At 45.0% G+C, this 26834-nt stretch overlaps 1 protein-coding gene across 1 annotated transcript in view; it reads right to left on the bottom strand.

The window, feature by feature from the left end:
- Window positions 1–26834, bottom strand: part of camta1a (calmodulin binding transcription activator 1a) — a gene marked incomplete at both ends in the record, with an annotated part of 323112 nt that overhangs the window by 31154 nt on the left and 265124 nt on the right. The window contains 2 exon segments of the mRNA XM_083895577.1: window positions 65–205; window positions 5932–6085. Coding sequence (XP_083751703.1) covers window positions 65–205; window positions 5932–6085 — 295 coding nt within the window.

Raw genomic sequence — 26834 nt, 5'->3', positions numbered from 1 at the left:
TATCTTATTGCATTTTCAAGTTCTCTCTGGAGAACAGGCTGCATCCCAACTCGCTAGCCCTTACCCAGGGTGCCCGTGCAGAGGCAGTTGTGAGTCCGGGGAGGTGGCTTAGTTTGGTGGCTGTCCAGAATCTGTTGCACTAGCTGCTCCACTGAGAAGCCAGAGCTGCTGTTCCCATTGCTGCAAGTCCACTTGATGCCATGAACTGCCAGGAGAGAGGAGGAGACAGAGACGTCAGCCAGCCCAACAGACCACCAGCCACACCAACCCCCCCCCCTCCCTCTGCCCCATCCACTGTCCTCTCTGTCTATCTGCCAGTAAGCCAGAATAACAAAAGAAGAATTATATTTCTCGAATGGAAAACCACTGGTCAATAGTGTCTGAAGGGCTAAATAATACCGCCGTCTAATTTGTAGAATTTGAGACATTACCTTCGGTTTCATACGTGCTATTCTCTTATTCCCATGCCGTCTTATCTGTCATCCCTCTCGAGTGGCAACTCGTCTACACTCGCCAGCATCTTTTATCCTTTCCCATGCATGTCTTGTTTCCTTAGTCCGGAAACTGAAACAGTTGCTTTTCTCTCGTCTCACCTCACCTGTAAAGTCAAGCCTTGTGTAGTTCACAGGTTCACTCTCTATTGTGTCTCTCTATCCCCCTCCCATGTGTCTGCTCTGTTGCCTCCCTACTGCGCCTGCTGACGAAGGTGACAGCAACATCAATCCTTCCGACTTCCACCCTTACCCCCCAAAAAATATGACTGTGTTCTGACAGGGGAAGCCTGTGGGGAGGAACATCACCTATAGCTGCTGCCACAATCGGCTGCTGCAGCAAAGGAAAAAAGAAGCTGTTCTCCCGTAAAAGCTCGACTCCCTGCCTCAGTCACACTCGGCTTGCACCGCCTAATACTTTTCTTTGCTCTACTTGCCTACCAGCCAACCCTTCTGATGAGACAGATAGTGGTTTTAGTGTCTATAAGGTGGTAGGAGACACCATTGAGTGCCGCAGTACTCAGGCTCTCAACCGGCAAATAAGGTACATTTTTCAGAAGTGGAGCATATTTGAGCTATCAGACAAAATCAAGTCACTTTTAACCAAGGTCCTTGCATTTGGTTAAGGGAGAAAGATTAATTTATAAAAAAAAAAAAAAAGAGTATGAGAATTTCCTTTGTGCATTTGTCTACTTTGCATATGAAATAAAAAAAGGAGATAGAAACGGCACTGGAGTGTGAGTGTAATGCAGATAAAAGACAGCACTAGTTAATGCAGAGTTATAAAAGCTGCGAGGGAACATGATGAGACGACGACAATGACGAAGATCTAACTTGAAAGCTTCAAGATCCTTTGGCAGATTACAGACCCGGTCACCAGCAAGATATCAGCAGAGCCGCTGTGATCGCACACACACACACACACACACACACACACACACACACACACACACACACACACACACACACACACACACACACACACACACACACACACACACACACACACACACACACACACACACACACACACACACACACACACACACACACACACACGCTGCACAGACTATTCACTGAGGAAGGTTATAAAAAACATAAACAGGATTAATTTTGATCTATTATAGAGTCGGATTGATTCATCCATTAATCTACAGCGAAAAAAAAAAAAGTCATGGGCAGCCAAAGTTTCATCTGATGTCGATATAATTACTTCACTAATAATTCTGTCTTGACTCCAGAGATCTTGCTTGACAGTGTAGTTTGTGTCATTATTCTCTCCCCTGACAAGTGTGCAATTCAAGTAGTAAAAATGAGACGATGCTAGTTTTACTAATAGTGATAGGACCACTGGCACAGTAATTGTCTGGGAGGCTGCAGGACAGAAAGACATCCATTCTATTGATCCGACTCCGAGCGCTGAGAGAGCGATAGAGCGCATTCAGACAATATGAAATATTAAGTATTTTAGTTGCTTTTTAAGATGACACACCTATTCTGGACTGCCTGTAATTGTTCAGTTTTCAAAATAAAACAACAACAACCTAAAGTCATGCAAAATAGTTTTTTAAAAGCTAATTATTATTTATTTATTATCTTCTCTCTTTTTAATTTTTTTTCTTCATACTTTAATTTTTAACGGAGTGACATGAGAATTTTTTTTTTTTTTTAAATAGTCGAGATCGCATTAAAAATTTATTTAAAATATTTATTTTCCCAAAATTTTTGGAAACTCGTGATCTCGACTTTCCAAAAAATTATGATTTTTTTTTTTTTAATTTTTTTTTTGAAACTTGAGATCTCGTCTTTCCAAAAAAATAGGATTTTTTTTTTTTTAATTTTTTTTTGAAACTTGAGATCTCGACTTTCCAAAAAATTATGATTTTTTTTTTTTCAAATATTTTTTTGAAACTTGAGATCTCGACTTTCCAAAAAATTACGATTTTTTTTTTTTCAAATTTTTTTTTGAAACTTGAGTTCTCGACTTTCCAAAAAATTATGATTTTTTTTTTTTCAAATTTTTTTTTGAAACTCGAGATCTCGTCTTTCCAAAAAATTATGATTTTTTTTTTTTATTATTTTTTTGGGGAAACTCGAGATCTCGACTTTCCAAAAAATTATGATTTTTTTTTTTAATTATTTTTTTTGGGAAACTCGAGATCTCGACTTTCCAAAAAATTATGATTTTTCTTTTTTCAATTTTTTTGGGGGGAAACTCGAGATCTCGACTTTCCAAAAAATTATGATTTTTTTTTTTTTTCAATTTTTTTTTTTTTTTGAAACTCGAGATCTCGACTTTGGAAACTCGAGATCTCAACTTTGAAACCCAAGTTTTCAAAAAAAAAAAATTTTTTTCGGCATTTTTTCTTTTTCTCATGTCACTTCGGGGGCTCCATAATTATTCACTTGTGCTAGTTATGTAATTATTTATTTATTATTGTTTAGTGTTTGTTTCATTCTCATGCAGACACTCCGATGCAATGTGGAAATGATACACTTTCCTGCAAAATATGTAATAAAGAAACTGAGAAGAAAAAAAAAGCAAATGAGACAATTAAGGATGGGATTTATGTAATGGTACTAATTAATCCACTGTGTTCTAAATTCACAAAAACAAGATTAATATTGCATAAAGCCAATTTATAACCACTTTAAACACCAGCAGAATTATTTTAAATACATAAATCTTAAATATCTGGCTTTTTTTTTTTGGTCTCTCTAATTGGCAGGAGTGAGAACCTGTAATGTGACAATTTAAATGCGGCGTCCCCTTTTTTTGTCCAAACAATCTCATCTCTGTCCTACTACCCCCCCCCCCCCGCCCCACCACCGATCCCTCATGTCAGAATTGCCACAGCCCTCATCATCCAGATGGATGTCACCCCCGGAGACTCCAGGCTGTTGAGGTACAGTTACCACCGTGTCTGCCTGTCTCTGCTTGCTTTTCTCATGGAGCGTTGTGTTCCAAAGCGGACATGACAGAAGCAGTTGCCACTAGGCTTAATCCCAATGGCGGCACCGGCGAACAGCAACACCCCGGTCACATCATCGTCCTGATGAATTCGCCCTGTCACGAGCAGCGTCACACAGCCCTAACGACAAACACACAGTTGATGTGTGGGACACATGCATATCCCATCTGGTTGTCTCTGCACCACTGGACGCTATATGGGACAATGGAGTGCAATAGTTTACATGATGGCTAGTGCTGTCTGTCATGCCTTGGCTTGCCTCCTCAGTGGCCTGGAGACAGGCCTTATGTCTGCTGGAGTGTTTGTTAAAGCAGTTCATGGGCTATCTGTCAGCGAGCCACGGGCATAGCTGGGGAGACTGCGGCGTGTTTATAGCATTAGACTCCGAGAGTGAATCAAGCCGGCTGCCTTGTCTATAGAGCTGTAGCGTGACTGAGTAGTGATGCCACACTCTTACCCCTTCGCACCCTTCTCTTCTCTCTCATCAAACACTGTAGGGCGTTAAGGAGGACAAGGTCAGGGAGGGCCGTGTTTCATCGGACTGCTGTTTAAACTGCTGCGCTTGGGTATCCGTGCATGTGAAAGTTTTGTGACTGAGAGCAGAGATTATGTTTGTGTGTTTTTGTCACAAGGGGAGATAGAATAAGCTCAGGCGATCCGTGAAATACACAGTTTTTCCCTTTATTGTGTGTGTGTGTCATTAGACTGAAATATCACAAGGAGATGAACTTAAGTGGAGAGCGAGATGGACGAGGGCAATCATACTGCAAAAAGTGGCATTGTTCTAAAATAAATAAACTATCTGATGTTAAACTAAGCGTGTGTTTTTCCGGTATGCAAGCATGCAAAGTGTGATCTTACGCTGTATTCAAACAACAAAGTTGGATTTTTGATGATGGGGATAGGAAAAGTCTGTCATGTTAAGTTATCAATACAACCACCGAGGGCCACTGAAGAAAAGTAATAGATATTTAGTTTAGTGTTTTTATTAGCTACGGTATAATGCAACATTAAACAATGCATGAATAATACAGGGCGGCTTCCTTATACGTCGTTGCAAGCGTTTGCTTCCTTTATCCACTTCTACCACTAGATGGCAATGTTGCTCCACCACTGCGCTTGTGTTGACATGTTGGCTTTTTCAAAAGAAGACACAGGGACACAAGAGGAGAAGAAACATAGGAACAAAAACAACCGGACAGATTTTGAAATGAATTATTCAATTAAATTTGTATTATTATTATTATTATTATTATTATTATTATTATTTTTAATTCTTGGTCTTTGTGTAGCCTTCACACTGTGCCTGGAAACGAGGAGGCATCTCATGCATGCTCTCTGTCCCAAAAACCCTCAAAGTTAATGACTTAACGCATTACTGCAAATTGTGCTTAGTTGTTACATTAAGCCACAAATGCAATGATTACAGTAGCTCGGTGTTACTCACTTACTGTCCTGAGGTGGGACTTTATGTTCGAGTATGCGCCAAAACTGATTGTAAGCAAAGCAGTTAGGAGGATAACAGCGATGACGGTCTGGACTGCCTTGTCGGTATGCAAGCGGCACACGTGTATGCGCTTGTAAAGCTGCTGACATGTCCCTCTTTACCTGGCCACATCACCAATAATTGGCCATCGGAATATCAGTCACAGCCCTGCTGGCCCCTGCAAGACATGCCCCGATCACAGTCTGGTTGTTAGAGGTATCTTAACAGCTCTCTGAAAGATTTTCAATGCCTCACAAGCCCCATTTAGCTATTATCATTATCACACAAACCTTGACTTTTTTTTCTTTTTCTTTTCCAAAACATTGCCCCAGAATTTGGGCAGGTCTACAGACTCATAAAAACACATGTAGCTGCACCCCACAGAGCATTAATAAAAGTGATAACAACAGGGATCAATCAATCGAGAGGGGAGCAAAACAAGAGAAGCCAGAGAAAAAGGTGCGGAAGTGAGGGGGGATTTCTGGTGAGTAAAACTTTCTTGCACCCACGCACTAACAGGAATCAATAACCAGCTTGCTGCCCTCCTCTGTCTTGAATTCCTTCATGGGCCAGAGAGGAGGTACACTCTCAGCCCGGCCCACAGTGGAGCCAGAGGTCTAAGGGAAGAGCTGGACTTTAACCTGTAACTCGCAGATGGCTCCAGGAGGAGCGTCGACTATAATGTATAAGATTGTAGGAACACTGGCCAAAGATGCTTTCCGACCGAGGTGCTGAGGGCACTTAGCGTACCCAGCTATCGGCTAATAGGAATGGACATTAAACCCTCAGACAAAAACAAGAGCCACTATGTTTAGTCTTTTTATGCACGTCATAAAAACGACCGAAGCCTCTAAAAAGGAGACAGCAACTGTTTTATTTTAAACAGCTATGAATACACACACACATATATATGTATATATAGTTACTAGGGTGGCGACAATAACAGATGAAATGCATAGTTTGTGAATATTCAAACACTCACACATGGGTTTGAGCTGTCCGATAAGCTCCTCCTTGGTCCACTTGGCCCACTCCTTCTTGTCTGTGTTGATGGAGCACAGAATTGGACCACATGGCTTCCCACAGTCCTCAATGGCTGGAACATTCAAATAGTGGACGAGCACAATGTCGGGGTTCTGTCGGGGGGGGGGAGAAACAGAGAGGAGGTGCAGGGGGAGTTATAGGAGAAGCAGCATCGTAAAAAAACAAACAAACACAGTCTTAGTCCGTGACCTGGACGACTGAGAACCTTCACAGACAAAACAGTAGAGCGGTAGTGACACTCTGATATCGTGGCTCAGCTGTGAGGAACATGCCAGCTGGTTGGTGAGAAGGCAGAAATGTTCCATAAGTATAATAAACATTGCATTGGTCGCCCTCTCACAGAAGAACAGAGCCCGAGAAGAGAAGAGGAAAGTGCAAAAAACTCGAAAAACACGACCAGCGAGTACGTAATTGTACGCGCATACGTGTGATAACTGCAATGTGTGCGTGTAACACACTTTGTCAAGTCCTCCCACATAGTGAGTGAATGACCTAAATTAACGGCATGTATTTACCAAGTCAAAATCAACAATATCCTGCCTGGAAATTGTCACTCCCGTAAGTTCCCTAAACTGACAGCGTCTAGATAATAGGCTGCATGTTAAGGGTTGTTGTGCGTGTATGAAGAACATCACTTTGCTTCTGTAATCGTGAAAAGCTTTGAGCTTCTTTGAGCATGGCAAAATGTGCACGGGGAATGTTGTTCCTATTTCTGCCCTTATCACTTTCTGCTTATTGCAAACCAACTGCCACTAAGCACACAAACACACACACACACACACGTATAGTATAGTACAATATCTGCACAGTGACTCATAGGATACGAATAAAAAGTTGCACCAAAGAACAGCCAAACACAAGCAAGGTAAACAGTATGTGCAGAGAGAAAGAGAGAAAAAAGGAAAAAAAGTTAATCAGATGAAAAAAGTGAAATAAAAAGAACACAGAGAAAAAACCCGCACACACACACACACACACACACACACACACACATGCAAGGACTCCGCAGCTAAACAAGACGCAAGCATCGACAAACCAACAAAGACCTTGATAGAGAAAAATGTTGTGACAACATGTGTGTGTTACTGCAGTTTGAAGCTTCATCAGTACTAAGTGGCAAATAAATCAAGGTACTGCTACTGTAGGTCCGTGCTCCCTCTCAGTGTGTACCATTAATCTGTGAGAACACTCCACCCCCTTCTCCCTTTCATCAGACAGGGGTGTGGTTGGAAAAAAAAAAAACAGAAAAGCATCCCAAACAACTCCGACAATCTATGATGTGTCTGTGCAGTCCCGGGCAGCTCCAGCAGTGGGAGGCATATATAATCTCAGGAGGACAGATGATGAACTCCCTCGCCGTTTCTGCTGGAGCTGGACATTGCTGCGCGTTATCTCACTGTTCCCCGTGTCCTCTGTCATCGGTGTGGACACCCGGGGGGGGGGGGGGGGGAGTGGGGCCACGAGTGCTGCACTGTAAGGATGGTGGGATGGCACAGGACAGTGTGCGATGGCGCCCAGATGGCGCAACCAGCTGTGTCAATAGCCCGAGAGTAGATGTACCTCGATCTTTGCACGGAAACGAGAGAGAGCCGGGAAATGTAGAAGTGCTTCGTTCAATTGTGAGAAGCGTATAATACATGTATGTGGATGTACGGGTTTAATCGAGAGTGAATATGCAAAGATGCACAGCTTGCAAACGCACACAAACACAAATAAATGCGGCGAGCGAGGACATTACCATTAGCATAATAGACACAAAAGACACTGAAGGGGTTAGCTGAACACAATCGTATATATACATGACTACATGACTCCTCCTTCCAACACCCACGCTGCTCGCTGTTTGTAACCTTTTCACACACATGCACATACAGTATATGCCGGATAAAGAAAGGAAAAAGAGCACGAGGCAGTCTCACACCTCATTCAGTCAAAACTAATCTGTGTCCCCAGTGCTGCACTCTTAGTAATACGTTCTTCTGTTGTGAGGTGAAGTGAGGAGCAGGCCTGAAGCGCCCGACGCGTGGAACTTTCTCGCTCTCTTTCTCACACGCTTTTGTTTTTGCTTCTTTTCTCTTGTCTTTAGATCATCTTTAACTGTTCACTTCAAACTCAGGCCCAACCTCCACTCTGAGAGGGAAAACAACACAATGAAAATGTAAAGTGCCACATAAATCTATCAGGATGGTAATTTAATTTAATTTCCTGCTGGCTGCTTTCTTTTCCCACAGTGTAATATCAGGAGCTGGTTCTTCATTCAAGAGTAGGGGAAAAAAGGCTGAGGGGGAATTTTTTTTTTTTTGCCTGGATACTATTTTCCAGAGAAAATTAGATCTCATTAACTTATTGATAAATTGTGTAATGTAGTCTTTTGGTTTGTTTTTTTTTCACTTGTTTCCCATGAGGGTCTCAGGCGAGCTTTGCTTCAGCAGTGGATGGAAAGACTAGAATAAAGTTGCAAGAGTCTGTGCTGAGCATGTGAACATGGGTGGAAAGCTGCAACCTATATGTGTTGGAAATGCAGTGTTGTAATGCAACGAAGTGAAAATACTTATGTTATGGTATTTTTCACATATCTGCACTTTACTTCGTTATTTATATTTCTGACAACTTTTACTCCACTACATTTCCTAAATAAATACAAGATACAATACAGTTCCCTTAACTGCCTTTGTTACTCGTTACTACAAAATAAAAGTTCAGTTGGTGCCGTAATGCCTGTTTGTCGTCGCTAGTTGTTTTTAGCGGGGTCGTACCTATGTTCCCCCGGGTCCTGTGTTCCCCGATGTTCGCCCAAAGGGTCCTATATATTCCGCTTTGTATGTGACCAGGGAACATAGGACCCTTTTTCTAAAAAAAGGGTCCTATGTTCCCCGCTTTCACCCCAAAGGAGCCCAGGGAACATAGGACCCTTTTTGGGAAAAACGGGGACCATAGGTACAACCCCGTTTGGGGACATAGGTATCTATGTTCCCCGGGTCCTATGTTCTACCCCTAACCCTAATCCTAACCCTAACCCTTTACCCTGGAGCTCCATACCCAGGCTTCCACAAAGTGGGGAACATAGGACCCTTTTTTTGGGAAAAAGGTCCGATGCTGCTTGATTGGGGAACATAGGACCCCGGGGATCATAGGTACGACCCCCCGTTTTGGGGAGCTCCTAGCTGCAAAGGTGCAAGAGTCAGTGCTGAGCATGTGGACATGGGTGGAAAGCTGCAACCTATATGTGTGGGAAATGCAGTGTTGTAATGCAACGAAGTGAAAATACTTATGTTATTGTATTTTTCACATATCTGCACTTTACTTCGTTATTTAGATTTCTGACAACTTTTACTCCACTACATTTCCTAAATAAATACAAGATACAATACATTTCCCTTAACTGCCTTTGTCACTTGTTACTACAAAATAAAAGTTCAGTTGGTGACGTAATGCCTGTTTGTTGTCGCTAGTTGTTTTTAGCGGGGCCGTACCTATGTTCCCCGGGTCCTGTGTTCCCCGATGTTCGCCCAAAGGGTCCTATATTCCCAACTATGTATGTGACCAGGGAATATAGGACCCTTTTTTAGAAAAATCAATACTACGGCCAATCAATACTTTTACTTCCAATACTAAAGAACATTTTATATCCGAAAATTACTTTTGATACTTAAGTACAGTAAATGTCAGGTACTTTAAGACTTTTACTCACATAATATTCCAAAAGGTGACCTTAACTTCGACCAAAGTCATTTTCTGGTAAGATACTTGTGCTTAAGTAGCTCAAGTATCGCTTTGAATATAAACAAATGCCTGTTACATTCAACCAAATGAGTTCATGAGGTTTTAAGATTGACAGATAAAGGAAACAGCAACACTGTGTGAGTAAAGCAAGATGGAGAAGAGGGAGTATGTCTGAAAACAAACAAGCGCCCACGAAAACTTTAAGAAGTGAATTCTACTGCTTTGTCGTGTTATATCATCCATGTGTCCATATTTCTGTTCACGAAGGCCAAACAGAAGCAGAACAACAACATCGTAAACAAAAAATCAAGTAAAGTTATGCAGTGCAGCTTTAAGCCAATAAATCGATGCCTGCACATTAGTTATATATCTGTGTACACGTGGCGCGGAGATTCACATGTTGAGGCCTCTCAATCTTAGCATGTCTCCAGCCAGCCGGCATTTTGATGTTGCTATGTTGTGTTAATGTTTACTGCACCTCCCTAGAACAGATGGATAGATGTTGAGCTAATTACTAGCAGAGTCTTGGGGAGTCAGCCATGGGGGCGGAAGGCCTGCGGAGTGGGTGGTGGAGCGCCTTCCTGCCCCTCCTCTCACCACAAAAGTCTCGCACAAACACAATACACAAAGCCTTTTTGCGTGCACGTAAAACGATAACGTGTGATAACACTATCACACACATGCAAACACACACAGTGCCTGAGACTGACTTAAACAAAAGTTGGCGTGCCAAAACTCACACACACATATTTTGCACACACGTGCACGTGCGTGTGTGCTATCCAAGGCATCGCCATCGCAACCAGAGGATAAAGGTGCTGTTGTAGCCAGGCAACAGGTTTCTCTGGCACCCACGCAGTAAGAGGCAGCCAGTGCTCCTGTGATCTCTCTCTGAATGCCTACCTCGTCCTCAAGTCATACACCCTGTTCTACTCCAAAAAGACGAGGATGGCGAGAGAGAAAGAGAATCACTAATGGAGCCGAAGACAGAGAAGGAGTTAGACGTCAGCGGAGACAGACGCGATGACCTTCTACGTTTTTTGTAATGAATGTGAGGCAGTGAATATGTAGCTCGTGCTGAGCCGCAGCTTGAGTTATAGCTAAGTGAAACTCGAGAACAAAGCACACCTACAGGTAGAATCGGGCACGGGCGGTCAAGAAGATGTGTCCGCTGTCGTGTAAAAAGCCTCTGCGACACGCCGCGCACCATATCTGCCGCTTATACGTGTAGCCGCAACGCCAGAGATACGTGGAAAGACAGATAGTTATGGGGACAAAAAAAAAAAGTAACTGCTCTTATGTTGTCGGGGAGGCGGCTCTGCTCCCGTGGTTGTACTCGACAACAGTGGGCCTCGCTTTCACGAGCCATGCACAAGAGCGATAAGGACACCATTAACATGAAAGGATCCTAATTGAGGAGGGATGCTTCATAGAATGTGGATGAGATGGGGAGTACAAGTGTGGAGGGGGCTTCTTTCTGCAATGGGGGCTTCAAAACCTGCCAGACTGAAGGAAAGAGCAGATGTATGGGGAACCCCCCTTTTTTAATGTTTTACTTTGAGGAAGGAATGGCGGAAATAAGCAAAGGAGGAGACTTTAACTAGCAGAATAAGCAGATATTCATTTCAGTGCAAAGAGGAGCAGTCACTTGTTTTATCGCAAACAGGCAGCATCAAGACATAAACAGGTGTGCGCGTGTTGGTATATCGGTGTTTGTGTATGTATCTGTGTCTTTATGCATTTTCTGTCTGGCTGCATTAAATTATAAATAGCACGTGAATGAGTGTCTAGAGGCAGATTCCTGCATATTGGTCGGCGTGCGTACATCAGTATTCATGCAGAATGAGTGCAATGGGCTGTGAGTGAGAGTCTGACTGCATCTGCCGCTGCGACTGCATATTCATGCTGTGCGTGCAATGCATATAAGGCTGTGCGATGTGCATCTCTGCAGAAGTTTCCCCGCGCACGTGAAAAAAACAACCTTTTTTTTTACGCACGGGGCTTGTTTCAAGTCGTGGGCTGCGGTCCGCTCAGTAAAGTACGAGGCCCTTGCTCTCTCGGCTGCGTGGGGGGCAGTTGGCCTGGCAGTGGCATGGTGATGGATGGCATAGGGTGCCAGTCATTAGGTAGCCCCCCCTGGCCTCTGGCACTGAGGTTGCACTCTTAAACACCACCCTACCCTGCCTGTCCCCAAACACTACTGCTCATTTCAAGGTCAGCTGCCTCTGCGGAGCTCTAAGTTCACCTCCACGAGGCACAAGATGTCTTCCTTTTGTCTGGAACCTTTATCGCTCACTGCCAACGGGTGTGTTTTAGAATGTGGGGGTGGCTGGGTGGTGCTGTGCCACACACACACACATGTCAAACGCTAACAAAAAGACAGCAAGCAGCCTAAAGCTCCTGTCTAGGTAGCTGAGCAATCCCTGATGTAAACATGCTTCCCTCTGCTCTCTCCAGGTCATTTATGAAAAACATCTTCACACTTAAATTACAATACAGAAAACCTAATTGGGGGGTGTCTGGAGTCAGCGTTTAACTCCTACAGTTCACCTTCAGCTGCACCGAGCGCTCCACAAAACTATAACTCAGTGCCAAGCTAAAACAATGCAGAGGTGGGTAACAATCCAAGGGTACGTCTCGGTTTAAAGAGTTTCTTAATTCCCTTCCGTCCAAACTCTGTGAGAGGGATGGTGGCGCAGGGGGGATCCTGATTTAGAGACGATTCACACGGTGCCTCTTACCTCCACTGCCTATTGCAACCGGCTGGGAGATATGAAAGGCACATCTCGGAACTTTTGAGGAACAGGAAGAGGCCAGCATGTTTGAGCATGTTACAGAGGAAGCCAGGGGCTGAGGCCTGTGATGTTTAATTCAGTAGCACATAATCACTCCGATGGAGTTGAAAGTGGGGCTTTAAATAACTCAGCTTAGAGGGGCAGAACTGCTCCACTATGGGTGGGGGAATGCAAGTGTGCCTCTCTCTCTCTCTGTCTGTGTGTGTGTGTGTGTAGGTGTGCGTGCACACACTTTGTGTACTTGTTGGTAATAATTTTGCAGATATGCGAGTGCAATCCACATTTCACGTTTGTGTGAGTGAGTATGCATTTTTGTGTGTGGCTCCTCCCCGCTTTGAAATATTTTATTTGTGCAGTGCGCCACAGTAAAAGGTGGGTGTGTTTGTTGCCGTGCCAAGCGTCTGCATGAATTACAATAAATGTGCAAAAGGCCAGTATTCCGCGGCTGAATACGGAGGGGCATTCTGGATGCCAAGCAGGCAGGCAGTAAGTCAGGCGGTAAGCCGGGCAGTGAGGCATTGAAGCCCCTTTAGCTGCCACAACTCAACTCACAGTTTACGGCCCACTTATTCTTTCTAAAGCCCTTACAGAGAACACTACCCACTCCATTAGCTGTGGTGGTCCCATGTGAGATGCCACGCTGCCCAGGGGCAAACGGAGAAAGGGCCATCAGAGGCCTATCTGACCGCCATAATGGCCTCGACTAAGCCCATGGCACTGATCCAAATACTCCGTGGCCATCCAGGTGACACTGTGCCACACTGGAATAAAGGGAAGGAAAGGAAGTTATTGAGTCCTCTCAGACACAGGGAAGATTGAACCATGTGCTCTCGTCTTATTTGTTTTCGTTTTTCTTTCCTTCCTCGCAGTACCTCTCCACCACACCTTTGTTTTGTTCCACTTGCTTGCTCTCTCGTGATCATCTCTTCCTCTTAGGACACAGCTCAATTCATTTTGGAGGAGGAGGAGGCGGCGAACAGAGCTAATGCCATCTCTCCACTCACTCGCTCACGTCCGCTCCCACTCCCTTTCATATCAGTGTTGAGTCTGATTAGTTTGTGTGCGTCCTCTTTCTCCCCGTGCCAGTCGACAAGACAGGCTATTTGTGTGACTCCGTCCAATGTCTGTGAGCAAATCAGGACTTCATAGGGAGCTTGGCAGGGAAACAAGACGGGCTTGTGCATCTCTAAACAGGAACTCACAGGGAGGACTGATTTGTGTCCAGCAGTAGGACAGTCCAACCTGGCCAATATCTGCCCCAGCAATGGGCCACTGAACACTGATAAGTAAAACTGGCAGTCATCGTTCTGAACGACAACAGCAGCAGCAGCAGCAGCTGAGGGTTGTAACAGAAAACAGACCCAAACTCTACGAGCTGCACATAGTACATGCACATATGCACACACGCAAATATACATCAAGAGACTACACAGCTATGGCCGCAGGACTGCTTCGCGTGTATGCTCTGTCAAACATGGTAAGGGGCTCATTATTATGACTGGGTTAGATACTGGAGCAGCCCCAGAGCTTAGCTTGGCAAGACCTCTCTCACACACTAGCATATACACACAATCGAGCACACACAAACACACGCACACGCGCGCTCACACACAGCTTACACCCCATACAAATGAGTAATCAAACGTCTGCCCCTGGGAGAAAAAAAAAAAATGCTTTAATGGTTTCCTAGCAACACATTGGTGTGTGTTGGGTGCACATGAAAAATGAAAAATAAAGACAGCGTGTGTGTGTGGCTGCAGCGGAGACAATGGAAGAATGAGGTTTAGATAAACACAGTGCATTATTAGAGCGAGATAGAGGAGTTTATGGGGTGAAGTGCGACGTGGTCAGAGATAAGAAGTCGTGAATAGGATATGAAAAGGCAATGAAGAGAAGGAGAGAAAAGGCGCCATTAGAGCTCTGCCAATCTGATCCTCCTCACACACAAAAGCATTTCCTCTGTCTCTCTACGGGGGCAGTGTTGGCCGCCGGTGCAGCAGGTCCACAGACAGTTAAGGTCATGGGAATGTGTTGCCATATCGAAGCACAGAGAGACAGAGAGCGATGATCATGGGAACAAACGAGCGTCTTACACGCCGTCGTCGGATTACACACCGAGAACCACGTGCTTTAGAAAAATGGCACAAAAGGCACAGTAATAAAACCAGGTTCAAATTGCACAATTCAGGGGATTCTGCTTATCAAAGGCGCACAATCAAGTGTGAGTGACGGTTTGTGAAAGTGCCGCGTACGATGAAGTGTTACGGCTGATTCTCCGGGGATCAAAGGAGACATTTTTTTTGTTGATCGTTGCCGAACAGCAAACGCAGCAAAGTCCCTCTTTAAAAAAAAAAGACAGGGTTACATTTTATTTGTTTATCTGTGCGCAAGTGTGTGAAACGTGAGGAGCAAAACAGCAGGCAATAGTGTTTGTTTTCATAAGATAGTAGTGTGTGTGTGTGTGTGCGTGTGTGTGTGTGGATGCTTGGTTCGTCTGGCTGTAAAATTGTGTGTGTGTGTGTGAGTGTGAGAGGTGTTGAGAAGCAGACTATCTCCATCCAGCAGCTGCCACAAAGAGGCTTCCCAAAAACAAGCACGGGGCTGTGACAGAGACAGAGCGACCGCAGCCTTCTGGTGGTGTAATAGGAAATTAATTGAGACCATCAATATGGTATTAATCATTAAAGCACAGGTGCTGAGGTGGCACTTTGCTGACTGCTCGACTGTTGGCAGGACTCTCTCTCTCTCTCTCTCTCTCACACACACCCACAGAGAGATAGAGTAAAAGTTTGACCTGCTGTTTTGCAAAAATTGTAGGTGGGGACCGGAAGAGATTAGCAGAGACAAAGGAAAAGGGAGCATGTATCCTCCATTAAGACCCCACAGAGACGGTGGAGCGGTTTTGAAACGCACAGCAACCCAAGGTCATCCTCCAACCTTTGCCTGGAAAATTGTTAGTATTGAACTCCTTTGAGCTCCTTCTGATATGGACTAAATAGTGAGCCAGAAATCAAAGGGGGGAGGAAGGGGGGGTATTTTTTGAAAGATTAAATCAGAAGATGTCAGATAAATTTCAGGGAATATTCATCAACTACCTTGGAAGTGATTGTTTATAGCACTTAATACTTTGAGAGGCAATGCACAGCGAGGACACGGGTGCCAGTGTTAATCATCCAGAGGAGAGCCAAATTGCATCAACTACATTAAGCCGTTATGCACAACACGTCTCCAAATTGTTGAAGGTGTCTCACTGAGATGAATGCTTCCTTTTATGAATAAAACATTGCGCACCACATGCACAGACGTATACTAAACACACACATATATATATATATATATAGTGTCTGTTCACATGTGACCACACACACGCAGAGAAAAGCACACACGATTGTGCGTCTTTTGTCGAGACGGATGCGACAGCTGTGCGCAGTGGGGTCTTTGTCGCGCCCGCGCGGCGTTCGCCGCCGACTCGGCCGACTGGGTGATATTGCGACGCTTCTTTCTTTGGACTCATGGTTGAGTCCGGCATCGACAGGCACTTTTGCACCGAACCCCCTCGCCGCCCCGTGTCTGACGGTGTCACGGTTCGAGCTTATGAAATGTTTATGATTCAGGAGCTGTAGATAAGATGGAGATTGATCTGGGTTGAAAGGCAAATAAGAACTGCCAAAGCTCAGAGTCAGCTGAAAAGGAGGCAAGAGGGAGCAGGAGGAGAGGGGGGGAGAAAAAAAAAAGAAAAGAGAGTAAGAGGAGAAAATGCATTAACAGGCCGGGGCCTTGGAGAACGCAGAGTAATAAGTACTTCCCCTATACACTGAATACTGGGGAGAGAATACATAGACACCATCATGACCGTGTGTGTGTGTGTGTGTGTGTGTGTGTGTGTGTGTGTGTGTGAGATACTTGAGACCTGCGGCCCCTCACGACTGACACTATCTGTATTGTGTCATTTAATTCAGCCTATTTTCTGACCTGCAATTTATAGGTTTGACTGTAAGTTCAGGTTTGATCTGTTAGTGCCAGGAGACAAGGGAAAAGTAATGTGTGCATGTCATGTTTTCAGGAGGAAAACGTGTCCGTCAGAGTGACACATTGACACGGTTAAATAGTAGCCACTAGCACTGTGTGAAAAAAAAAAAATCAAAAAAAAAATCAAACATTCCTTGGGAGAATACAGTGGCAAGTCCTCGCTCTCTTTAACGCGCTCTAAATAACACATCGGCATTGATTTATGATGTCAAACATTGGACAAAAAGAGGAAATTATGTAATCAAATAGTGCATTTTTCAAAGGCCAAAGGAATGCGTGTGTGTGTGTGTGTGTGTGCATCGATATGTGTATTTGTGAGTGTGTGTGTGTGTGTGTGCATATGGGTAGAGATGGAAGGATAAAACTCTTTGATGTATCTCCTGACAGTCAGCTTGCAGGACGAGAACAGAGCTAAGGCCACCAGAGATTTGGGGGCCCCCGAGTCCTGGGGGCCTTTTCTCTCTCCTCCCCCTCTCATCCTGAACCTCCCCTCCCTCTCCTGATCAATACAGGGCGCTAATCACTGAGGACAGTATGATGGCGCCCTTTCTCTCTCATCTCCTCGCTCATTTTTTTCCCTCTTCCTTCCGCTGGTTTTACAACCTCTGTTTCTGTCATGCTAATGTCACCGACCATAAATTACACTTTCTCTTTTTCTTTCTGTGTGTGTCCAGGTGTCCACATGTATCCATATCTTTGCATGTGTTGGCCAAACACAGTCCCCCCCAAGTGTTTTAGTGCATATTTACAAAATGGAGTCAGCTTGAGTCTCTGTAAATACGCGAACAAGCTTATATACAAGGCTGTTAAAACGTGCGCATGTGTCTGTGTACAACAAGATAAGGTAATATCCTTGAAAAAAGCAACGGCGACATAAACCCCAGTGAATGATGAGCAGCATGCATTAACTTGAATAATAACACATCCCTTCATTTTGGTGGCTTTATACCAGTTATCTAATTGCCCGTGTCTTTTTTTTTCTTTTTTTTTTTCCCTCCTCTCTCTCTCTTTAATAAACTAATGAATGTGGCCGACTGACTGGGTTGAAGCTCGGGAATCATATAGGCAGCAATAAGTAGCACTGCTTTAAACCCCAAACTGCATCAGAACGGCTGAATAATTTGTAGGAGAAATAATTACGGGGGCAGAAGAGCAGGCATCAATCCTAGAACACCGACAGTGCCCCTCGCTGGAAACTACCTCACCCATAAGCCAAGGCTCCATTAGGTATTGTCTGGGGCCTACAGGCTAATTTGTTTGCATCAATAATACATTCAAAGGATTTATCTAACTTGCAAATGAGTGTTCATTTAGAGGCTGGGAGGAGAGCAGGCAGCAGGAGAGAAGGTGTAAAAGGCTGAAACAGCTGGTTGCAGGCTATCTGGGGCACGGTTAACCCTTTGCTCTGCCGCAGGACGATTGTCCATATCAACGATTACGTTAACACTACGTAGTTCTCGAGTCCGACACGCTTGGACGTCAGCCCAGCGTTTGCGTACGGGCAGAGACCGTGGCCCTCGAGGTCCAACTCGTGACCGACCGTTTGGAAAGGCATCAAACGTGAAGCGGAGAAGCCCGCGGCGCATTACCTGACGCGGGGGCGACTGCTCTCTGATCATACGCCAGGTGACAAATTGACAAAGAGAAGTGAACGCGTGTGTGTGTGTGTTTCGGTTAGAGGGGCGCGCAGATGTGACAGTCGCGAGACCTCGCGAGCCGTTCCTCTGGGATCCCGAACACCCCCCTTTGATCTCCGCGCTATGATATCTCCCACAGGTGAGAAGGACACTCAAAGCCAGGAAAAAGAGAGGGCGGGGATATGGAGGGTGAGGGAGAGAGACAGCGGAAAAAAAAAAAAAAAAAGGAAGAGGAGGAAGGAAGCTGGCCATGAACATATGCTGCCACTCTGTGTGTGCCAAGCCCCACTGGCTCAGGCAAACCACGCATACGTTGCACTGCTGTTGCTGCTGCTGTTGCCACTCCAGCCCTCTCCAACACCAACACCATGGCACTACTTAGTCAAACAAAGCTGGGGAGATGAATCTGGAAAGAGAACCGGGGTCTCCTCAGTTTTCAGGACTGCCAGAGCACGACTGCTTGGCTTTGGGCTGTTGGCACTCCTTGGATTGTGACACAGGATAGAGTTCCATCATGTCTTCGTAGGGAGAGACCAGCTTCCATTTTGATTCACGCGGTTAAGAGACGCGAAAAAAGTGAATTTGTAAATGCCAGGCGTTAAAAGCAACACAGAAGCATAGGGAAAAACTATTTTTTTTCCTGTAATGAATATTAAACACAGTGAAATACAGTCCATTCCCAATCTTTCCTACAGAAGTTTGCAACACGTCACGATACGTTTGGGTGTTTATTGACACTGACTGTGACATTCTGCAGTTGCACACATCATTACATTTTACATACAGGGCCCCGAGGAGACGGAGAGAGGGCACTTTAGGGGTCAGTGGTTAAGGCTCTGGATTAAATTAAAGTTAAGGGTTACGGTTAAGGTTAAGGTAAATCTCCAGGGAATGAATGTCTCCAAAAGCGACCCAGGACAACAGTGTCGGTGTCCGATCCAAAGTCTATCACAAGATTTATTTGGGGAGTTATACAGTTTGTTACCAAATTGGTAACAACATGAATCTCTTGTTTGGGTCAGTGATTAATGTTACGGGGTTAGGGTAAGTGTACCGTAAATTAATGCAAGTCTATGTGCTGTTCCGCAAAGGTGACCTCAGTGTGTGTGTGTGTGTGTGTGTGTGTGTGTGTGTGTCAAACAAGGACAAGGTACTGCGATGTTTGATGTACTGAGCACCTGAAGGTATCATTAACACTGACAGGCTAGAAGGTTCAATTCACTTTTCACTGCTTAAACATTTTATAAGCACCAAATTTAAAATTCCACGAAAGGTCAGACTAATATTTTTTATACAATACTTAATAAGATTTTGAAGTTCTATCATTTATGTATTAAACATTCCACACATAATAAGGGCCTTCCACTTCACACCCCAACTGCTGCGACGTGGCTATAGGGTTTTTTTTTTCGCGAAAAAAATAATGATGACTTAACATGTATTTGATTTTACTGCGCCGTAAAAAAAAGAAAAGAAAAGAAAAGGAGACCGTGGAGGGAGATGTGGATCTTTGTGACAGCTCCAGGACAATGAAAATGTAGACAAACTAATTCAAAAATAAATAGTTGGAAATAGAAATCAAATTGACAGCTCATTTTGCCGTCTCCCCTCTGCTCTTTAGCCTCCTCATTCTACTCCTCTTCCATGTGAACGAATGGGGTCAGTATCATCACATAAACATTATATTGTGCCCCCACACCCCCCACACCCCCCCACTTCCCTTTCTCAGTGAATGGATGCTGAGCACTGGTGCATATCTACGCGGGGATGGCAAGGGCACAGAGGAGAGAAAATCAATACTATATCTCACCTCTAAGCACAATCCCAACCAAAAGCAGCTGGAGTTTGCAGGTTGCTCCATAAACTGGACGGCTTCATCTGGCCGGTCGCTGTGTCAGTGGATTGCTACAGTAATGCACTACAGCACAATGGCCAAGGCCAGAGCCTGCCAGGCACAGAGGTACACACACACACGCACGCACACACACACACACATACACGGAGACAAACTGCACACTAACAGTAGCTGGGGAATAGCAACAGCAATGAGAAAAACTCTCATGAGGCAGGAACAGGGTTGACAAACACACACACACACACACACCGTTCCCCCTCCCCTTCACGGGCAAGGAAATGCACCTCTGGACCATTTTTGGTCAAACCTCACCGTGGACTCACACACTGACGCACACAACATGTACATGTACAGACACACACACACACACACTCACTCACTCCCGTTGGCAATACACAGACGAGGGCCCTAAAAATACTTGCTCTAAAAATAGCAGGCGGGAAGCGGGAAACAGGACTGAGGCTATTATTATTACGCACACGTCCTGCCTGGTCCCACCAAGGCAAGGGAAGAGACTAATGATTTTCCTGGTGCAAGCAATTAAAAAACTATTTGTCACCTGCCAGGCTGCATATGACGTCGGGGGGGCCTTGGCAGAGGACTACAGACTAAACCCACATATGCACAAACTGTACACGGAGAAAGGTGTGCGACGCAACGCAAGGAGTCCAACGGCAGAAATGGTAGAAACAGGTGAGAGTGAGAGAGACAGAGAAAAAGAGAGGGAAAATTAAGTAAGAAACGGAGGAAATGTTGATTTGGATCGAGGAACAGAGTAGAGGGTAAATGGGCTGATTTGCCCGGACAGGTTAATACCAATCCAGACAGCACCTCAGACAGCACACTGCCATCAGGAAGTCATGAAATATTTAGAATCCCACCAATGAAAGTCATTCCCCTGCTGCTGCGCTCCTGGCTAAAATAGATATGTATATTTCTACCCTTTCTACCCTCAACCTCCCTCAACCTGCCTGTGAGAACAGGAACAGAGTGGGTCCTGCATTCTAACATCCCTGATTGTCTCTCTCTCTATCCTGCCGTCTCCTGGGCCACGTTCCCCGGAGAACAGCCGGAAACATTCAGCTTTATACACTGGTTTCATTTCAAATGATCTGCTGCAAAACCCCTGCTGAATTTGTCTAAAGTTTTTTTTTTTTTAGAGGAATTTATTACACCAAGAGGAGATAACAAAAAAAAAAAGAAAGAAAAAAATCACATGGAAAATGAACATTTTAATATAATTTAATGACTCCCAATTCTTTGCTTTGCTACAGTTTCTGTAATAAGCGGTAAACACTGCACTGGTTGTCAAATCTGAGTTATCCGAGATGGTCAGTGAGAAGTAGTTTTCTCTCTTTTTCTTTTTTTCTTTTTAGAGTTGGGGAGGGTTAGGATGCCATTTAGGGAGCTATCATCAGGCTGAATAAAGCCTCCTACTATTTTCTGAAGCATCGTCTACCGATGCTGCTACAGGAGGCCAATATTGGGCTCTGGGGCAATGGGAGACATCCTATATACAATGGAAAGGGGCAGTAAACAATATGAAGACAACCATTATGCCCTACGTAGCCCTATCCACATCCAGCTTCAAGCATACACTCGGCTGCAGTAATTTATGAGGCAGCTCGTTAATGTCGGGTGATTTGCGCTGCTCGTTTGCTCCCGCTCATCTCTACCAAATGATATCATCTTCTGCCTCTAATCGTCTACCTCTAATCCCCCATTCTCGACGCACCTCCGCCCCATCCACCACCACCTCCTGCCTCTCCGCCGCTCCTAACCTTCCCCATTTTGTGCCGTTTCTCCTCTCTCCTCCTCCTCTGCCCTCCTCCACTCAATCTCCATGTCTTGTCAGATTTGCGTGGGTGAGGTTTGAGATGTGGGGAGCAGACGGAGATAGGAGCAGAGCCATCCCACAGAGGGATGTGTGTGTGTGTGTGTGTGTGTGTGTGTGTGTGTTTGTGTGCGTGTGTGCATGTGTGTTCAATATGACATCTATCGAGATCAAAAAAGACTAAAAGAAGTCTGGTTCGACTCTGAAGGCTTTATGTGCCCTTGTAGTTACTTTTTCCACTGCCCCCTACTGAGCGAGAATGAGAGCAAGCCCAAAAAAAAAAGAGAAAGATTTTCTTTTCAAAACTTGCAGAGGGGAGAAAGCTCAGCAGTCCTGGGGAGACACAGTGGCAGAGAGAAATACAGACAGAATGGCGGGATGAGGAATAAGGGGTTAGACCATAACAGAAGGCAGAGGAGGAGTGAAATGAAAAGGAGGACATAAGGGAAGACACGGATGAAAACAAAGTTCATAATGGGGAGCGTTATTGACAATTAGGCAAACAAATGCCATTGTTTTTATTCATAATAAGATCCCAGAACATTCCTATTGACTTCGACGGGTAAACTGATTCGACCACACTGGCCCAACAATTTATCTTTATATTATGCATTTGCCACAAACAGACTCTTAGTCTCTTCATCTCGAACCCACAGAGAAATCAACCGGCCTCAGACCAGATGCAGCAAACGCCCTCCGATAGACAGATTTTCACGATGAAAATTGCCAATTATAGAAATTGCAATCAGAGCTGTTGGCGTGTATGTTGATGAGTCGTAGGTGGTTAAAAGGGGAATTGAGATCAATATCTGAATGGATGCAGAGTGAATGACTCTGGCCTGATATTACTGGGCCTCTCGTGCCCACTCCTCTCTTGTCTTGAACGCAGTCATCCCCTCTTTATACCCCCTATGCTTTCCTTCCTTGTCTCATCCTTACCTCTATGACATGTTCAAGTGATTGTGTTGGGAAGTCTGTCCTCATCCACATCTAATTGGGGCTCAGAGGAGTAATCAGGGCAGGACAAATCGGACAGTTCTGGTCATTAGCTGTGACCAGTGTTCTCTGGGCTGCTGGGAGATGCATGCACTCCTCTGCTATCGCGGCCGAGTCTGACATGACTGGAGACAGCCACAGCATAGGTATCGTGTACAGCGGGGGGTTAAAACAAGGAAATAATAACGATAATCATCATCGCTACTTCTTTTTAGTGATGAGTGATGAATTTCTTATGTTTCTCTCAAGATCAACAGATTGAACCTGAGAAAAGTTGTCCAGCAACCAGACAAACAACTCAGACATCCTGTTGTCATTGGTGTGTTTTGTTTGTTCTAATCTTTATCAAATGTTATATTTGTGTTATCCCCCAGCAGTTGTATGGAAAATAGTAAAGAGAATTGAGTATTTTCCTGGGTGCTGTTATTTTAGTTTTAAATTCTAGCATTATGACAACCCAGTCGAGAGCCACTCAGGTAACCAGAGAGAAGCATAGCTAGTTACACAATGCCTAGTAATTATATTATTATCTAAGACAGAAAAGGCATACAAAGCTACAAAAAGCTCACACATATTTGGAGCCATTTATTCTCAACCACTATATTAGCAGAATTCTGCTCCAAAGAAAAGACAAAAAAATAGCAGGAAGGAGTAAAATTGGTGTCAATAATAATCTTCAAAGTCAGAAAATGTAAACCTGCAGACGCTTGCTCCTGCTAAAAAAAGTGGGGTGCATAACTCTGGAGCAAGATGAATGTCAATTTGTCGCACCGGCAGAGCCTTAACCTTTCAGGATAACTGAATTATTTAAGCGCCACATACCTGTTGTGGGCCTCTGTTTCTCCATCTGGGCTTCGACTGGTTAGGAGGAGGCTGCAGTCTATGGCCATGCGCGGCTCTTTGGCCGCGGAGTGAAAATGGCAAGACAAATGCGACGGGGGATTTGTGATAATTGGCCGTGCTGGTGGGCTAGGCGACGGGCCTAGAGAAAAGGTCGCGGGCACTAAGGAACGGATCGGTCTGCCAGAAGGAGAAGAGGCTATGCATGTCTCTGGGGGTTCTGCTCAACTTCCTTCGCTTTTCATTGTACATGGAGAAAGAGAGAGAGAGAGAGAGCTCCAGCAGGGGCCATTAATTAAGCACCAAAGTAACCTTCAATTTGTTTAGAGGTCACAAGTTCCAGTGTCAGAGTTTTGGGCACGGACCAACTCTCAAAGCCACATTTATGCTTTGAGAGGGGGGGGGGGAAAAGGGGGTGGCAGAAAAGTCATAGCAGGGAACGAGGGGAGACATGTTTTGAATGTGTATGTGAAGAGTGGCCAGAGTGGAGTGAATGTCAGATGAACTGTGTCTGTGTGACTGCACACAGGGTGAGGAGAATGGAAGGAGATGAGGGGAGCCATGGGGACATGGCTCACACTCCGACATGCTCGCGAAACAGCTGTTCTCCTCATGGCAGAGAGAGAGAGAGAGAGAGGGGGACAGGGGGGCCTGCCAGCAGCAGCAGCAGCAGCAGCAGCAGCAGCAGCAGCAGCAGCAGCAGCAACAGCAGCAGCAGCAACAGCAGCAGCAGCAGCAGCATGCTGCCGAGAGCACCACGGTCTCCCGCCATAGCACAGAAACAGAATGCCACAGCCTCATACGCATATGCAAACACTCACACAACCACGTGTGTACGCGCTAAGAAAATGTACAAACACACACACTCACGTTGCATACACCGCAACCATTCCCCCTGCCAGTCTGGAGTCGAGGTTTTTTGACTTCAACGGTAATGTCAGGTGGTGGAGTCAAATTCACATGCTACAAATCTGATCTCATACTCTGTAGAGGTGCATTTCCATTTGATACAAACAACAGCCTGCATAGCTAACGGCAATTATATTTCTACTGCCTCCGTTTGCCCTGAGGTTGTAGACAGCCAGTCAAAAACCTCACCAGGTTTCCCTGCCTCCCTACCCTCTCAGTGAAATCAACAGAACGCTGCCCAGGCTCATCCATGATTTATCTCGGTGAAATATTCATTATGTAGCCTTGCATAGTCTGGACGTATCTGATGTGAATCTAGACCTGACAGCTCTGCTCCATCATCACACATCACCTGCGCCACTCTGAATCCGGCACCTGTCTCCCAGTGCTCAACACAGAAGCAACTAAACTGATCCGAATGAATAGAGGCCTCTGGTAGATATAAAGAATCCATCTGTCTGCCTTTTGCCTGCGGGCATGTTCGCTCTGGGTCTGTAGCTACTGTATCCTGCTTGCACACCGACCTGAGACGGATCATCACAGGCAAGGAGCTGCTCAACTTTTCCCATTCAATTAGCTTGAGCTAAGGAGGAGCAGAGCTGATCCTGTGGAGGAATGAGACATGATGAGTACATGTGTTTGGCCCGACACATGAGCCGCTGACAGCACTGACCAGGTGTATCGACCTTTGCCGTTTGGCGAGCTTGTTATGAGGGGTGAATAGTGTGGCAGTTCAAAGTTACTGGGTGGTTTTTTTTGATAAATCAACACAGGAATATAAAAAACGCCTTTGCTAAGGTGAAACAGTTAACAGGCTTTCAGCACCATGGACAGCACTTCACAGCCTCCTGCACTGTGAGTCCTGTTTAAACACAGAGCTATCGCTCTGCCTCTCCAGTTTGGCAACCCTTGAATAATTCCATGAATTAAAATGGCTGAAATAGGGCGTAATAGTACCAGAATGATCACAGGGACAACAGTTACAACTCATTTCCCGACATGACACTAATTCAAGTGCTTCCATCGTCATTATCCTCCGAAGGACTGATGTTATAACAAAAAAAAAAAAAAAATGTAACCGCAACGAATGGTGGTATTAATAATGTATTCATGTGAGACCAAGACTAGAGCAAAGTGGCCCAAGCTGAGGAAGGTAAGAGGGAGGAAGTGATAGCTGTGAAGAAACAAGGTCGTCAGCATTCCCTCCTGCCTTACGAGTCATTTCATTATCTCATCCCTCTCTCCTGCTCTTTAAAGTAGGAAAAAGCGGGAGAAGCTATTGACCCCTCTCTGCGTTTGTGGCAGGAAGCAGGACAAATGAAGTTTCCCCTCAGACCCCCCTCCGTATTAATATCATAATCATCCCCACCTCTTTGCCCGTGTCAGCCGCCGCGCACTCCACCGTCTGATTTGATGGAGTGGTGCGAGCGGGGAATTACATTCGATTAGCACTAAACAAGAAAAGGGGACATGAAGCGATACAATCAATCAGTGCCACCAGGACAGGCGAGATTCCTTGCATCGATGAATCCGTGTCTGTCTGACTGTGTGTCTCTCAGAACAGCTTGTGGCTGGAAAAAAGGCTGTGCATATAGTATGGAGCTCATACAGGTATGGTTTTATGGCTGCTGTTGCACACTCCAGCTGTAACTGACAGCGTTTAAAGAGCAGATACATAAAGTAAGGATGTTTATGACGGTTTGGGGACTTTGTGAGTGTGGTTTTCGTTGGCAGTATTTAAAGTATACCAGAATTAGACACACAGCTCCTTTTTGTTTAATTATTATTTTATTTTTTTATTTTATTTTACCAGAACCACTGAAAGAGGACTTTATTTTTTTTTTCTTGAGTGACAAACCACACAGTCTGCTCTGGGCAGCTCTGTGTCTCAGCAGCAATTTGGATTCATTGTTTGCAACCTCAGATAAGTGTGGTGGTGCTGTTCTCCAGCCCCAGCCATTTGAGGGGATGGACCAGACATTTTAAAGTGCTCTAATGCCACAGAGAGGTGGAGGTATAGTGTGGCGGGGACGAGCGGATTGAGAGTGAGAGGTGAAGAGAACAAAAAGAAAATGAATAGAGTGAGACGACCCCCCCCCTCTCGCAGGTCTTCATTCCCGTCCCCTGTCTCATTACCAGGGCTTTGACTCAATAAAGAGTGGATAAAGAGTGGATAAAGAGGCACACGTCCACTGGCTGACACCCCTCCCTCCTTAAAAGACC

This window comes from Microchirus variegatus (genome assembly GCF_963457635.1).
Source record: "Microchirus variegatus genome assembly, chromosome: 9".
Classification (NCBI taxonomy): Eukaryota; Metazoa; Chordata; class Actinopteri; order Pleuronectiformes; family Soleidae; genus Microchirus; species Microchirus variegatus.
Note: the sequence above shows the minus strand (reverse complement) of the source record. Positions and strands in the feature narration are given on the sequence as shown.